This window comes from Cibotium barometz, chromosome 50 (assembly GCF_041138505.1).
Source record: "Cibotium barometz isolate CiBa-2024 chromosome 50, ASM4113850v1, whole genome shotgun sequence".
NCBI classification, from domain to species: Eukaryota; Viridiplantae; Streptophyta; class Polypodiopsida; order Cyatheales; family Cibotiaceae; genus Cibotium; species Cibotium barometz.
The window spans coordinates 27,433,911-27,447,468 of record NC_141095.1 but is presented as its reverse complement, the minus strand read 5'-3'; the positions used below and the strand labels follow the sequence as shown (position 1 = coordinate 27,447,468).

General features: G+C 37.5%; 1 protein-coding gene across 1 annotated transcript; it reads right to left on the bottom strand.

The window, feature by feature from the left end:
- Positions 1-9,369: 9,369 nt before the first annotated feature.
- On the bottom strand, positions 9,370-13,069 carry LOC147609993 (pentatricopeptide repeat-containing protein At1g06140, mitochondrial-like). Its single transcript, XM_086786838.1, has 2 exons — positions 12,884-13,069; positions 9,370-12,742 (listed from the first exon to the last, which is right to left on the bottom strand). Exon 2 carries the CDS (start codon positions 12,565-12,567, stop codon positions 10,225-10,227), a length of 2,343 nt encoding a protein of 780 aa, XP_086642964.1. The 5' UTR covers positions 12,568-12,742; positions 12,884-13,069; the 3' UTR covers positions 9,370-10,224.
- Between the last annotated feature and the right edge of the window lie 489 nt (positions 13,070-13,558).

The window sequence follows — 13,558 nt, the reverse complement described above, 5'->3', positions numbered from 1 at the left end:
AATCCACATCATCCATACATCAGTCCACATCATCTACATCAATCCATACATCAGTCCACATCATCTACATCAATCCACATCATCCATACATCATGCACACACCAATCCACATCATCCATACATCAATCCATATCATCCACACATCAATCCACATCATCCATACATCAATCCACATCATCCATACATCAATCCACATCATCCACATCATCCACACATCAATCCACATCATCCAAATCATCCATACATCAATCCACATCATCATCCATACATCAATCCACATCATCCACATATCAATCCTCCACACATTCTACATATCACTTCTCATCTCTCCACATCATTCCACACATCCCACACATCACTTCTCATCACTCCACATCATTCCACACATGTCACACATCACTTCTCATCACTCCACATCATTCTACACATCCCACACATCAACTAGATTAAACGTATAATTTCTCTATTTTTTATACTAACAGGACTTTCTAAGTCTCGATCATTACTTGGCTCAGTTAAGGAGGTAACTTTTTCTCAACTCAATTCAATTAAATCTAAATTTTCGTTCACTTTAGGATCCTCGATCCTTTCCCAGATTCCTTTCCCAGGGAATCTAGGAATAAACCAGTCACACAATTATTTACGTTCATTCAACCACGCATGTTTCTGGTCTTTTTTTCAGGGAGTTCTTTTTCTCGTTTAGAATGTACCCAAGATTCTATTTTTCGAGAATCTAGACGTATACCCCATAATTTCAAAAGTTAATGTGTTCATAATTTTTTTTTCTCATTAAAATTTATCCTTGTTTTCTCAATGCATTCTTATGAATATTTTCACATTCTTTTTTTAATTTTTCCAAAATAAAATATGCTCAATATGCTTCTTTTTGAATAAAAGACGACTTCATGGGATTTATAAAATAAATTACACCCATATTTCCTCTTTCAGCATAAAACATTTATGTACCCAACTAATTCATTTTTATCTAAATGAATCATTTTCATAATTCTCATAATTTGAATGAATTTAGAAATTTTGTGCATAACCTTCTTTATTTTTCTGACAAATGAGTAATGCTCAAAACTCCACGTTTAACATAAAATTTATTTTGCATAAATTCATTCTCTAATGATATAAATTTTACCATAACTTCCTGCATTTTCTATGAAATGATAATGATTAAAATTTCACTTTTAGCATAAAAATTATTATGCATAAATTCATTTTCTAAGGCTATAAATTTTGCCATAGCTTTCCCACATTTTCTATGAAATGAGAATACTCAAAGGTTCACTTTTAGCATAAAATTTAATTTATGCAAAAACTTTCATTTTCTATTGATAAAATTTTGCTATAGTTTCCTCGCATTTACTATGAAATGAGAATGGTTAAAATCACACTTTTAACATAAGAATTAGTTTATGTATAAACCTAAGCTTAAACATAAACATTAATTCATCATAACCAAGAAAAACATGGTTTTAAGAGAAAAACCACAAAATAAAATGCTTCCCAAGCATGAGGGAGGTTGGGAAGAAGAATAACACTAAAAAGAGAACATAAACCATATTGTTTAGGCTTACCCTTAGTTTGCTTGATTCTTTACCTTGCAAAAATTGTTTGCAAAAATTGTGTAGCCTTCATGGAAGAGACTTGGTCACCAAGGGGAAAGGGTAATGTTCAAGAAAGAAGAGGTTTAGTGAAGCTCCAAAGCTTCCTAATGGAGGCCCAATGAAGAGGGATAATAGAAATATACTAAACTGAAAATTACACTAGCATAAAGTTACTCCAATATGAAAATACAAATGATTGGGGGTTTATTTATAGGTGAGGGAGGCCACCAACCAAGTCAAACCAAAATCTAGAGGCTTCCAGCTTTAGTTTGATCCATTTTGGACAAGTTTTAGTCTAGTTGTTTTGCCCACTTTTTGATCTAGTTTGAAAGCGGTGAGGAGAGATGAAATATCTAGCCACTTTATGATATTTTTGATTTAAAAATTACCTCCTTGATGTGATTTCTAGGCATATCCTTCATGATCCCTTCTTCCCATTCTGAGGTGTCAAAACTTCTAATTTTTTTACTAAAAAATTCCTTTTTTAAACTAATAAACCTAGTACTAGTCAACTCTTCATCTTATGTGAGAATTTACTCATTTTTGGGGGATTTTCTTTTATTCTTTACCTTTTTTCTCATCCCAACACTTGGATTAAACTTATTGGCCCTTCTTGATACTCTTTGGACCTTAATAAGAATTTTTCTGAAATTATATACCCCTAGGCCAAGATGTCCAATTCACATATTCAATTAATTTCTTATGCACATTAGACAAATTCTTTTTAAGATTCTATTTCAGGGGATCTCTTCCTATTGACTTGGAGAAAATACTTATCCAAAAATATTTTAAAACTATATTATCTCTCTCTAGAATATTTTCTCTCTAGACCAAAACAGGATAAAATAATGTTTTCTTGCATTCTGAAAAAGGGGACGATTACAGAGACTGAAGGGGAGATTCTTACACCTTTATATCTCAAAATCTGGAGGGAGGAATCTTACATTCTACCCCACTTAAAACGCGAGATGTCCTCATCTCGCAAGCTAGAGGATAATCTCGGTAAAATCATCTTCTTACTCCCCGGGTGATACTTAATTCAAAAATCAAATTCTATTCGTGACCATCAATGGTGACATAAATCTATCCGTCCTCTTACTGTGCGGCTATTTGGGGTGGGACTCTTTCTCTTCTTAGTCAAGTTCGTTTTTTCCAACTTAACAAACACTCAAGAATCTTAGGTGAAAAGACCACTTTATTTATAATTCAAATCCAACTTTAGATCCAACTGATTCTGGGGTTCCTTAAAGTTTGGTCAACCCTCTCAGAATCTTGGGATAAAGATCTCTTCTACAAGAAGAAACCTATAGAACTCATCATTAGAAAATAGTTCATTCATATCTTTAACACAAAAATGGTCCATCATACCAGTAATTTCCATTTAACATCTGAACATTCCCCCATGGAATTTCAGTTATACATGTTCTCAATTTGTCATTCCAAAATTGAGTCCACTGGGCCAAAGGTCAAGCTGCGAACAATCTGTCAGCGATCCACTAATCTCATAGTGATCTGCTGAAGTCTTGATCGTCTTCCTAGTTACTAATTCTCTCCATTCATCATCATCATGACTTATTCAGCTCATCTACTTTCAACCAAAATTTAGAAAATCATCATCCTTCAATCAGAATCCCAATCAATTCATCAATTCTTCAACCAAAATTCTAAAATCATATCAACCAGCATTAAAAATCATCATCTAGGAAAGCATTTTGCTCATAACTATAGGGTCTTAGATTCACTCGTATATATTGTGAGTAAAGAACTGCAGTATACCCACGGTATATACGGGTGGTCACGATCCTTGGTGTTATAAGGCAAATGTCATCATATCTAGGCCTCAAGTAAGTCAAGGATTCCACACAAATGCGGTACTTCCATCTAAAAATCCAATTATGAATCATTTCTTAATCATTTTCATAATTCTCATAATTTGAATGAATCTAGAAATTTTGTGCATAACCTTCTTTATTTTTCTGACAAATGAGTAATGCTCAAAACTCCACTTTTAACATAAATTTTATTTTGCATAAATTCTTTCTTTAATGATGCTATAAATTTTGCCATAGCTTTCCCACATTTTCTATGAAATGAGAATAGGTTCACTTTTAGCATAAAATTTAATTTATGTAAAAACCTTCATTTTCTATTGATAAAATTTTGCTAAAGTTTTTCCCCATTTACTATGAAATGAGAATTGTTAAAATCACACTTTTAACATAAGAATTAGTTTATGTATAAACCTAAGCTTAAACATAAACATTAATTCATCATAATCAAGAAAAACATGATTTTAAGAGAAAAATCACAAATAAAATGCTTCCCAAGCATGAGGGAGGTTGGGAAGAAGAATAACACTAAAAAGAGAGCATAAACAACATTGTTTGGGCTTACCCTTGGTTTGCTTGATTCTTTACCTTGAAAAAATTATGTAGCCTTCATCACATGGAAGAGGCTTGGCCACCAAGGGGAAAGAGTAATCTTCAAGAAAGAAGAGGTTTAGTGAAGCCCCAAAGCTTCATAATGGAGGCCAAATGAAGAGAGATAATAGAAATATACTAAACTGAAAATTACACTAGCATAAAGTTACTCCAATATAAAAATACAAAGGATGGGGGGTTTATTTATAGGTGAGGGAGGCCACAAACCAAGTTGAACTAGAAGCTAGAGGTTTCCAGCTCCAGTTTGATCCATTTTGGACAAGTTTTAGTCTAGTTTTGCCCACTTTTTGATCTAGTTTGAAAGAGGTGAGGAGAGATGAAATATCTAGCCACTTTATGATATTTTTGATTTAAAAATTACCTCCTTGATTTGATTTCTAGGCACCTCCTTCATGAGTTCTTCTCCCCATTCTGAGGTGTCAAAAATTTTATTTTTTAACTAAAAAATTCTATTTTTTTAAACTAATAAACCTAGTACTAGTCAACTCTTCATCTTATGTGCGAATTTACTCATTTTTAGGAGATTTTATTTTATTCTTTGTCTTTTTCTCATTCTAACACTTGGATCAACTTATTGGCCCTTCTTGACACTCTTTGGACCTTAATAAGATTTTTTTTTGAAATTAGATACCCCTAGGCCAAGATGTCCAATTCACATATTCAATTAATTTCTAATGCACATTGGAAAAATCTTTTTAAGATTCTGTTTTAGGGGATCTCTTCTTATTGACTAGGAGAAAATACTTATCCAAAAATATTTCAAAACTGTATTATCTCTCTCTAGATCAAAATAGGGTAAAACAATGTTTTCTTGCATTATGAAATAAGGGATGATTACAGAGACTGAAGGGGAGATTCTTACACCTTTATATCTCAAAAGATGGATGGAGGAATCTTACAATAGGCACCTCTCCATGCTATACTTGCAAAGGAGCAAGGAGAATCATAATGCAAACTTTATTTTGAAATCATAAAATTCATATATAAGAGACTGTAGCACCAACTGGCTCTAGTTTGCTAGGAACTCTCACAGAAAAAGTTTTGCTTTTGCTAAATCTTGACAAACCAAGCCTCTATGTAACAAAGTTAAAAAGAGGCTTAAGTCAGTTTCGGCCCAAGGCCAAGGGATCAAGGGTATGCAAAAGGGGCCAAGGATTGGGACTAATTTTGGACATACCCATGGACACTTTTAAGTGTAGTGTGAAAGGGTGGCCTAGTACCTAAGACAATATGGATCCTACTCTCCTGTTAACTTGAACTAACCACTTTACTAATAGAAAATTATCTTTCCTATCTCTTTAAGCTAAGCTAGTCCAAACTAAGATGATAGACTAATCTAGATGTAGCTTTTTTTCAGTGGTATTAGTGCTATTGTTTTTTATCCATTTCAATTAATTTTTTGAGTTTTTCTAAATCTAAAATTAATTCTCTAATTTTCCATCAATCTTGCTAAGAAATCTTGAGAAATTAAAATTTTCTAATTTTCTTGGTCATTTTGGGAGCTCAATTAGCCGTATTTGATAAGTTTGAGCTTATCTTTGGCATTTTTTTTGGATTTTTCCTAATTTTTATAAATTTTGTTGCTTTTTGTCAATGGTATCAGTGTTATTGTTTTTTAATCCATTTCAATTAATTTTTTGAGTTTTTCAATTAATTTTTTGAGTTTTTCTAAATCTAAAATTAATTCTCTAATTTTCCATCAATCTTGCAAAGAAATCTTGAGAAATTAAGATTTTCTAATTTTCTTGGTCATTTTGGGAGCTCAACTAGCCATATTGATAAGTTTGAGCTTATCTTTGACATTTTTTCTTGATTTTCCCTAATTTTTATAATTTTCGTGTATCATTTTGGGCCATTTTCTTGTAAACCCTAGCTTCCTTGAGAGCAAACATCTAGCAGAGGCTTGTTTGATCTCTTTACTATGTATTTTTAGACTTGTCTCTTGTATATAAGCATATAATGATGATCATTATCATTTCCAAAACCCTCATGAAGTTAGCGGTGATTTCTCCTCAAGCCTAGAGCTATTTTGGTTGAGATTGTACGTAAGGTTTGCTAATGGAGTGCATGTGATGCTTAGCAATGGTGCAAATGGACTCTTAAAAGCTTCAAACACTTGATATTCTTCCTCTTGGCAAGCCATGAACTTAATGCTAAGTTCTTGAATTCCTATGGACCAAATTTTTTTGTGTATTTCCCTTTACATGCCTTCTTGAGAACATTCACTTGAATCTAATCAAGATCCATACATTGAGTGTTTCATTGAATTTTTCTTGCATCCATTTACAAGATTGTGAAAATATTTAGTTTCACATGCATAATGGTGAATGTGCGATATGCATATGACATATATGATTGGTTTTCTAGTGCTTACTTGAGCTTATGTTGAGAGGCTAAGTACTCGATCATTTGTGGGAAACAAAGAGTGAATGCATGTGAACTAGAATGCATTGGCATGAAATTATAAGTGCCATTTTGTAAGTGATAAACTCTCACTTTGTTCTAGCTTTCTTTCAATTCTTTCACAAGTGTTGAAGTTAGATATGTGGTGAGAGTACCTTGGCAATAAGGAAAAGAGGCCAAGGGGAGTGTTTTTTGTGCCATGAGTGCTAGGTACATGGTGTGAGGTATATGTTGTTAAGACATGGCTTCAATCCTTGCCGTTGGACTCTAAACTTTGATAAGGGGTTGAGAAGGCTTGAACAAGAGATCGGCAAGCAAGAGTGCTTATTTGACATATCACAAGTGGTAAATGAGCAAATGCAATTAATGGACAATTGGTGCATGTATTGACAATTGATATTAGACGCATTTTTTTGTTTGAGATTTGGTTGCAAATCCAAAGGAGGTTATGGTAAATTTTTTCCAAAATACATACATGGTACTTATGGATTGAGTTGGAGCTACTCAAATACATACCTAAAGATACGAAATAACACTTTTGATGCATTGGAGAACTGGCAAATGCAATTGGGGTACACTATGTCAGTTTGGGACATTTTGGCTATGTTCTGTAGGACCACAAAACTCTAATTCAGTTAAAATTGGTTGAAAATTTTTTGTGAGTGTTTGCATAGCCTTTTAGTAGTCTCTAAGAGCTACGTCTAGAGCCATTAATCTCCCAATTCCAGTACCATTTACTATCCCAACCAGCAAGGTCAACCGTAAGTAGAGATCCTAATTCAGTCAACCTATTTTATACCTTGCCCAAGTATTTACATATATCGAGGGTACTCCTTAGAGCTTCGAGAAGAGCCATTGAACTCCCCGATCCATTACTATTTGGCTAGTCAATGGACATAGTTGACTTTAAAAAAAATCAAAACATAATATACTTGCCCTTTGACTTTGAGCAAAATCTTTTGCGAGTAGATAGTAATCATCATTATCTCACTGTCAAGCCAAAAATCAAAGGATTTGGACAAGATTTGAGCATTCTACACTCAAATTACATTTTCAGCTGAAAAGAGACTAGCATGATGGTGGGAAGTAGTCAAAACTTCAAAGACAAGGACATCTTCAAGAAATCTCTTGTGCATGATGAAGTAGGTGCAAAATATGTAAGGTTAGATGTCCAAGGAGCTATGCAAGAAGAGACCAACGTCAATGTGAATGAGGAAATTATTAAGAAGCTAATGCACCACATGTGCCTACTATGCTTTGCAAATGCCTAAGGATGACAGGGACATGAACATGAATATTATAATGTTATTCATGCAAAACATGTTTGATAGAATGGACAAGTCTAATTACTTAGTCAAGAAGGATCATTGTGGATTATCTATCTTGAAACAAGAACTTGGCAAAGGCACAACAAAACTTACAGTGAACCAATGTTGCATACATATGCACTAAACACATTTCAAGCTAATGGACCACAAGTTTATAAGCCTTTCGTGGGTTCAATACATACAAATACATCAACTACTCCTTAAGCCTTTTGTGGGTTCAATACATACAAATGCATCAAATACTCCTTAAGCTAGTATGCATTATGTTGATAACTGAAGTCATGGACCTATGCTTGGAAGGAAGAACTTTCATCCATTCTTGATGCATTGAAGTGGAACAAATATGTTGGGTATGCCTATGCATGGTCCTATGCTTGGTGTCTCTTCAATGCAAGGAAAGAGTTTGGACAAGGGTAAAAGCATGGATGTAAATGAGAAGACTCAAGCAAGATTTGTCATGATGTGTGAACTTGTGCATTGAAGTTGGCTAGAACCAATGAATTTAGAAGCTTTCCTTGAGTACATGATTTCTTCTCAAGTGAGTGGTTTATGGTTCAAAAGTGGAGTCATTTTCACAAGATTCATTTGTATTTGATGGTGAAGGAGTCATGTGCACAAGACTTAAGGATTGGATTCATAATTGAGATGCTTACTTCTATGCCTTTCCTTGTGACAAGCTTGACAAAGTGGAGAAAGTGACTTCACATTTCACGAAAAAGCTAGATCTTTGTAGGTGAAGGAAATGCACAACTACAAGTGAGATTTGGAGAGCTTGGTCCATGAGGTTGTGTAAAACTTTGTGACTACTCGAGAGTAAATGGATTTTGGCCATTAATGCATGACATCTCTACATGAGGAGTCCTTGTCTATGTATGACAAGAAGTCTTGGTACCTTTCCTTCTCCGATCTACATATCAAGGAAAAGAAAAGCATAAGTGAATTTTTACAAAAGCTGGACAATGAATTCATGTGAGTGGTCCAATGCGTTATGAACGATGATGAAGACATTGCTCTCAATGAGATCTTGTTATTGGTGGGATTATTTTACATACCTACCTCATCTGTTAGTGTAAAATTTACAAGAAGTTCATTATTAATCCAATTCTAAGATTAACAAGAGCTACCGCCATTATCTTACATCAAGGAGTCACGATAGATACGCTAAAGAGTCATACATTCAAGATATCAAGCAACAGTGTCCAAAGCTACAACTTGGACGAGCGTCCATAATGGTGTGACGAAGTGTTTATGGCAATTCTCACTTCAAGAGCGTGTAGGATGAAGTCCTAAGTGATGTACTTCATGGATATATTATGAGAGTAGTCATTGTAATAGCATTAAGTCTCTTATGAGCCTAAAGTGCCCGGCTGGCCACAATTTAAGTGAGTGTGAACACTTATGGCCATGTATATAAGTGAATTTCTCTCATAATACAATATACTCTTCCATTGTGAAATTGAGTCTTGCTCTTGCTAATCTCTCTCCCTAATGCATGCTAGTGAGTGTGTGTGAGTGAAGTGAGGTGAGAGGAGGGACGAGAACCCGCAGTGCAACGCGACGATGTGACAACGCTCGTAGCTGGAATTTTTGGAAATCACTGTTTGGACAGTCCTATACTTTTTGGTGTTGGATATAAATGTGTGGACATGTCACGAGGTTCATATGCCATTATGGAGTATGTGATATGGCTTGATTTGAGGGCATTGTGTGCAGTTTACAACCATGTACGTGTGTTTTTGGCTCCAATATACATGGCTCACACATGAGCATTCTACTTGACATGAGTCGTTGATGGTATTCTTCATTTAGATATCTTTGCTTTGAAGATGCCGCATATCTCCCACCCGAAAAGTATGCACATGTCCTCCAATTTCAATCTAACTCTTTCCCGGTTCCTTCCACATATGTATGTTCACTCTCATTGCATCAATCTTCTTCACATTCTCCGAACTTAGTGTGCAACAAGTCCAATGTGAACATAGAGAATTTGCCTACATTTGAAAGGAACCGTTGAAGCTTTGCATTTGCATTCTACCTGTAGTCACCAAGATTCCCTACAAGAACACTTTCCGTCCTTAAAAACATGGAAACAACTTGTATCCCTGCAAACAACAGTTCTTTGCTCCACCTTTGATGTAAGAGCTATGGTGGCATGGCAATCTTCACAAAGCCGAGAATTGCTTTCAGCACATATGGGGATTCCCTCTGGTGTATTAACGAGGCCACACATAACAGCCAGCTTCTGGCTGTTTGAGGTGCACAGCCAGCTTCTGGCTGTGCACCTCAAACATGTCATCCTTTCTTCCCATTTGCCACAAATGGTCTAAGCTTGAGGTGAACATTTCCTTCATAATGGCACAAACATATTTTAGCTTTGCATAGATATCTTTGCTTTGAGGATGCCGTGTATCTCCCACCTGAAAAGTATGCACATGCCTCTCAATCCAACTCCTTCCCGGCTCCTTCCACATGTATGTTCGCTCTCATCGCATCAATCTTCTTTGCATCCTCCCACATGTGGGCATCTGCATAGATGCTAGACATCACAATGAAGCTTGTTATTTGTTTCTCATCTAATCTCACTGCGCAATCGAAGGCACGCCTACCGAGTTCGACATTGCCCCATTTTTGACAGGCACCCAGAAGAGTACTCCAAGTAACAAAGTTTGGTTTAAAAGGCATCTTGTCCAACCATGCCACAGCTTCTTTTAGTTGACCTGCACGGCCTAGAAGATCAAGCATGCAATTATAATGCTCCACCGTCAAAGGGATATCGTACTCTTCACTCATAGCCTTAAAAAAGTTCTGGCCTTTGAGCACAAGGCCAGCATGACTGCAGGCATTCAGGACACCAAGAAACACCACACCATCTGGCCTTATACCTTCCTCCCTCATTCTCTCAAACAAACCAAAAGTACGTTTGCTCTCTCCTTTGCGGGCATATCCCGCTATAAGGGCACTCCAAGAGACCAAATCTCGAACACGCAGCTTGTTGAATATTTCCCATGCTTCTGAAAGTGAGCCACATTTGGCATACATATCCACCAAAGCATTGCCCACAATGGCGTCTCTCTCGAAACCCTCTTTAGAGACCTGGGCATGTACTTCTCGGCCTGTGTCTACAGCTCCTGAGCTCCCACAAGCTTTCAAGCTGCAAATGTATGTAACATCATTGGGAGACACCCCCTCCTGCCGCATCCGCTCCAAACACACTAGTGCTTCAGCACCAAGCCCACGTTCTGCATACCCCATGATAAGCGAGGTCCACGAAACTACATCTCGATCAGGCATCCTTTCAAATACTTCACATGCATCTCCGAGCAATTCACGCTTCACATACATATCTACCAGTGCATTGCCAATAAACAAATCTCCTTCCAATCCCTCTTTAGCAATCCTAGTGTGTAATTCTTGACCCCTGCCTATGGCTCCAATAGTACAACAACCTTTCAAGCTGCAAACAAGTGTCATGGCATTGGGAGAGACGCCTGCCCCCTGCATCAGTTGTAAGCAATTCAGTGCTTGTTCACCAAGACCATGTTCGGCATAGCCTGCAATCAGTGCCGTCCACACGACTACATCCCGAGTTGGCAACTCGTCGAATACTTCCCGTGCTTCTTCCATAGAGCCGCATTTGGCATACATGTCCACCAACGCAGTCCCAACATAAGGATGGGTTTCTAGCCCCTCTTTGGCAATCTCAAAGTGTAAGTTTCTACCTCTTTTCAAGGACTTAAGCTGAACACAAGCTCTTAGTAGAGACTGGAATGTATAAGTGTTAGGATGTATGCCATCCTTTTGCATCTGATGGTACAGATCGAAGGCATGATCACACTCCCCACATTCAATGTAACCCTGTATAAGCGATGTCCAAGAGTACTCATTTCGATGAGTTAATCTTTGAAAAACCTGATCTGCATCATACACACTCCCGCACTCGACAAATGTTGGAACAAGGTAGCTCCCAAGCACTTTATGGACTTCCAGTTCATGATTCTGGATGTGCATATGCACCTGTTTAGCATACTCAAGGTTTTTCTTTTTCCTGCACATCTGTAAAATATGAATAAAACCCTTCACAGACACACGATAGGCCCTGTGTTCCAATGAAGCCAATGCCTCCTCTAAGCTCATCAACTCCCAAGCACCATCTTCTAGCATTTGCGGCGCTTTGGAGTTATCCATGTTGACTAAAGACTTGAATGCATGTATGTGCCCATAATTGGATGCTTGGATGCGCATTGAGGACTTGCACCCACAAAAAAGTGAATCCAGGCACCTCCAACTGAATGCGTCCGTGTGTCTTAGATCCTTGTTTCCATGATAGGATGCATACGTGTGCCTGCAACGGAAAACATCAATGTGCATTGGAGACTTGCGCTCATGATATTGTGGGCCCATGTGCCCACAATGGAATGCATCCGTGAGCATTGAAGACTTGCACCCATGATAAGATGCATCCTTGCCCCCCCCATAGGGTCCTGCCATGTGCATCAGATACTTGCACACATAATAAGGTGCATCTATGTGTCCCCAATGGAGTGCATCCATGTGCATTCGAGGCTTGCACCTATGATGAGAACCCAAGTACCCACAATTGGATGCCTCCATGTGCATTAGATACTTATGCGAACAGTTACATGCATACACGTCTGCAAAAGATTTGTGCCCAGGGCCAGCTATCCTCTTCAGTACTGAAGCGGTTGGCCATGGGTGGCCAATGCCTGCTTTGCCCCTATGCAATTTGATCTTGAAGCTTGCTTTGAAGGCAATCCCATTCATGTCCTTGCTTGTAAGAGAACTGGGTTCTATTAAAACTGATAAAGTTAATCCCCTTGGCTGTATCAAGGCAATGCTAGGGTTTCTGCAAATCTTTGAAATGGGTTTAAGGCAAGCAAATCAGAGAATTGAGTTTTTCAAGGCAAACCCCAGCGCCCCCCAGCCCCCCTCCCTTTCCCTTCAAACCCAAAAAAAGAAGAAGGAACAATTTAAAAAAAAGGGTTAACCTCATTTTCCTTGATTTTCAAGACTACAGAAATAATAATAATGCTAACGGTAAGCATTTTACAGCTTTTTTTTGAAGGGGTTTTAGTCTCACCGAAGTGTGTGTGTGTGTGTGTGTGTGTGTTTTTTTTTTGGGGGGCAGATCAGCCAACGCCACAGCGATCTTCAATCGAGCCTTCAGCTACTAAGCAGGAAGTCCTTCTGGGCAGCGACACTGGAGGTACCCTCGCCATGATGTTTGTCCATATGCCTTCTGCGCACAGAAGGCTCCACGTGTGTTGCGTCATTTAGGAACCATATTTCCACCTTTAACAATTAACCTATGTATATCACTTTCATTTTAATCTTCTTGATGATGATATGATTAATAATATGCGTGCCGTTTTTTTTTGGGATCAATAGTAATTATATTATATATGTATCACCTCAGAAAATGTCCAAAAAACAAAACCAACATGAGAACAACCAAGCTACCCCTATACTACTGAGGCAAGGGCAACCTTAATTAATTACTTGAGGCAAGCACAAACTTAGGCCAAATCTTTATTACGGTGAGGGCAAATTTTTTTATTAACCTTAGCAACCTTTGGAATGTTCTCATAACCGCCTCATAGTGGGTATAAAAGGTGGTCGGCTCGTTTTTTGTTCTGGGTGAAAGCTCGTGTGAGAGAGAGACATTGTGTAGAGAGAGAGGACGCTGCACTGAGAGGGAGAGAGACGATGCGCACGATTGTAGCAAGAGATGATGCGCTGATGAGAGGGAGAGAGA

What these genes read in the sequence shown, in the direction of transcription:
- LOC147609993 (XM_086786838.1), bottom strand. Translation starts at nt 12,567, where the DNA reads ATGAATGGGATTGCCTTCAAAGCAAGCTTCAAGATCAAATTGCATAGG.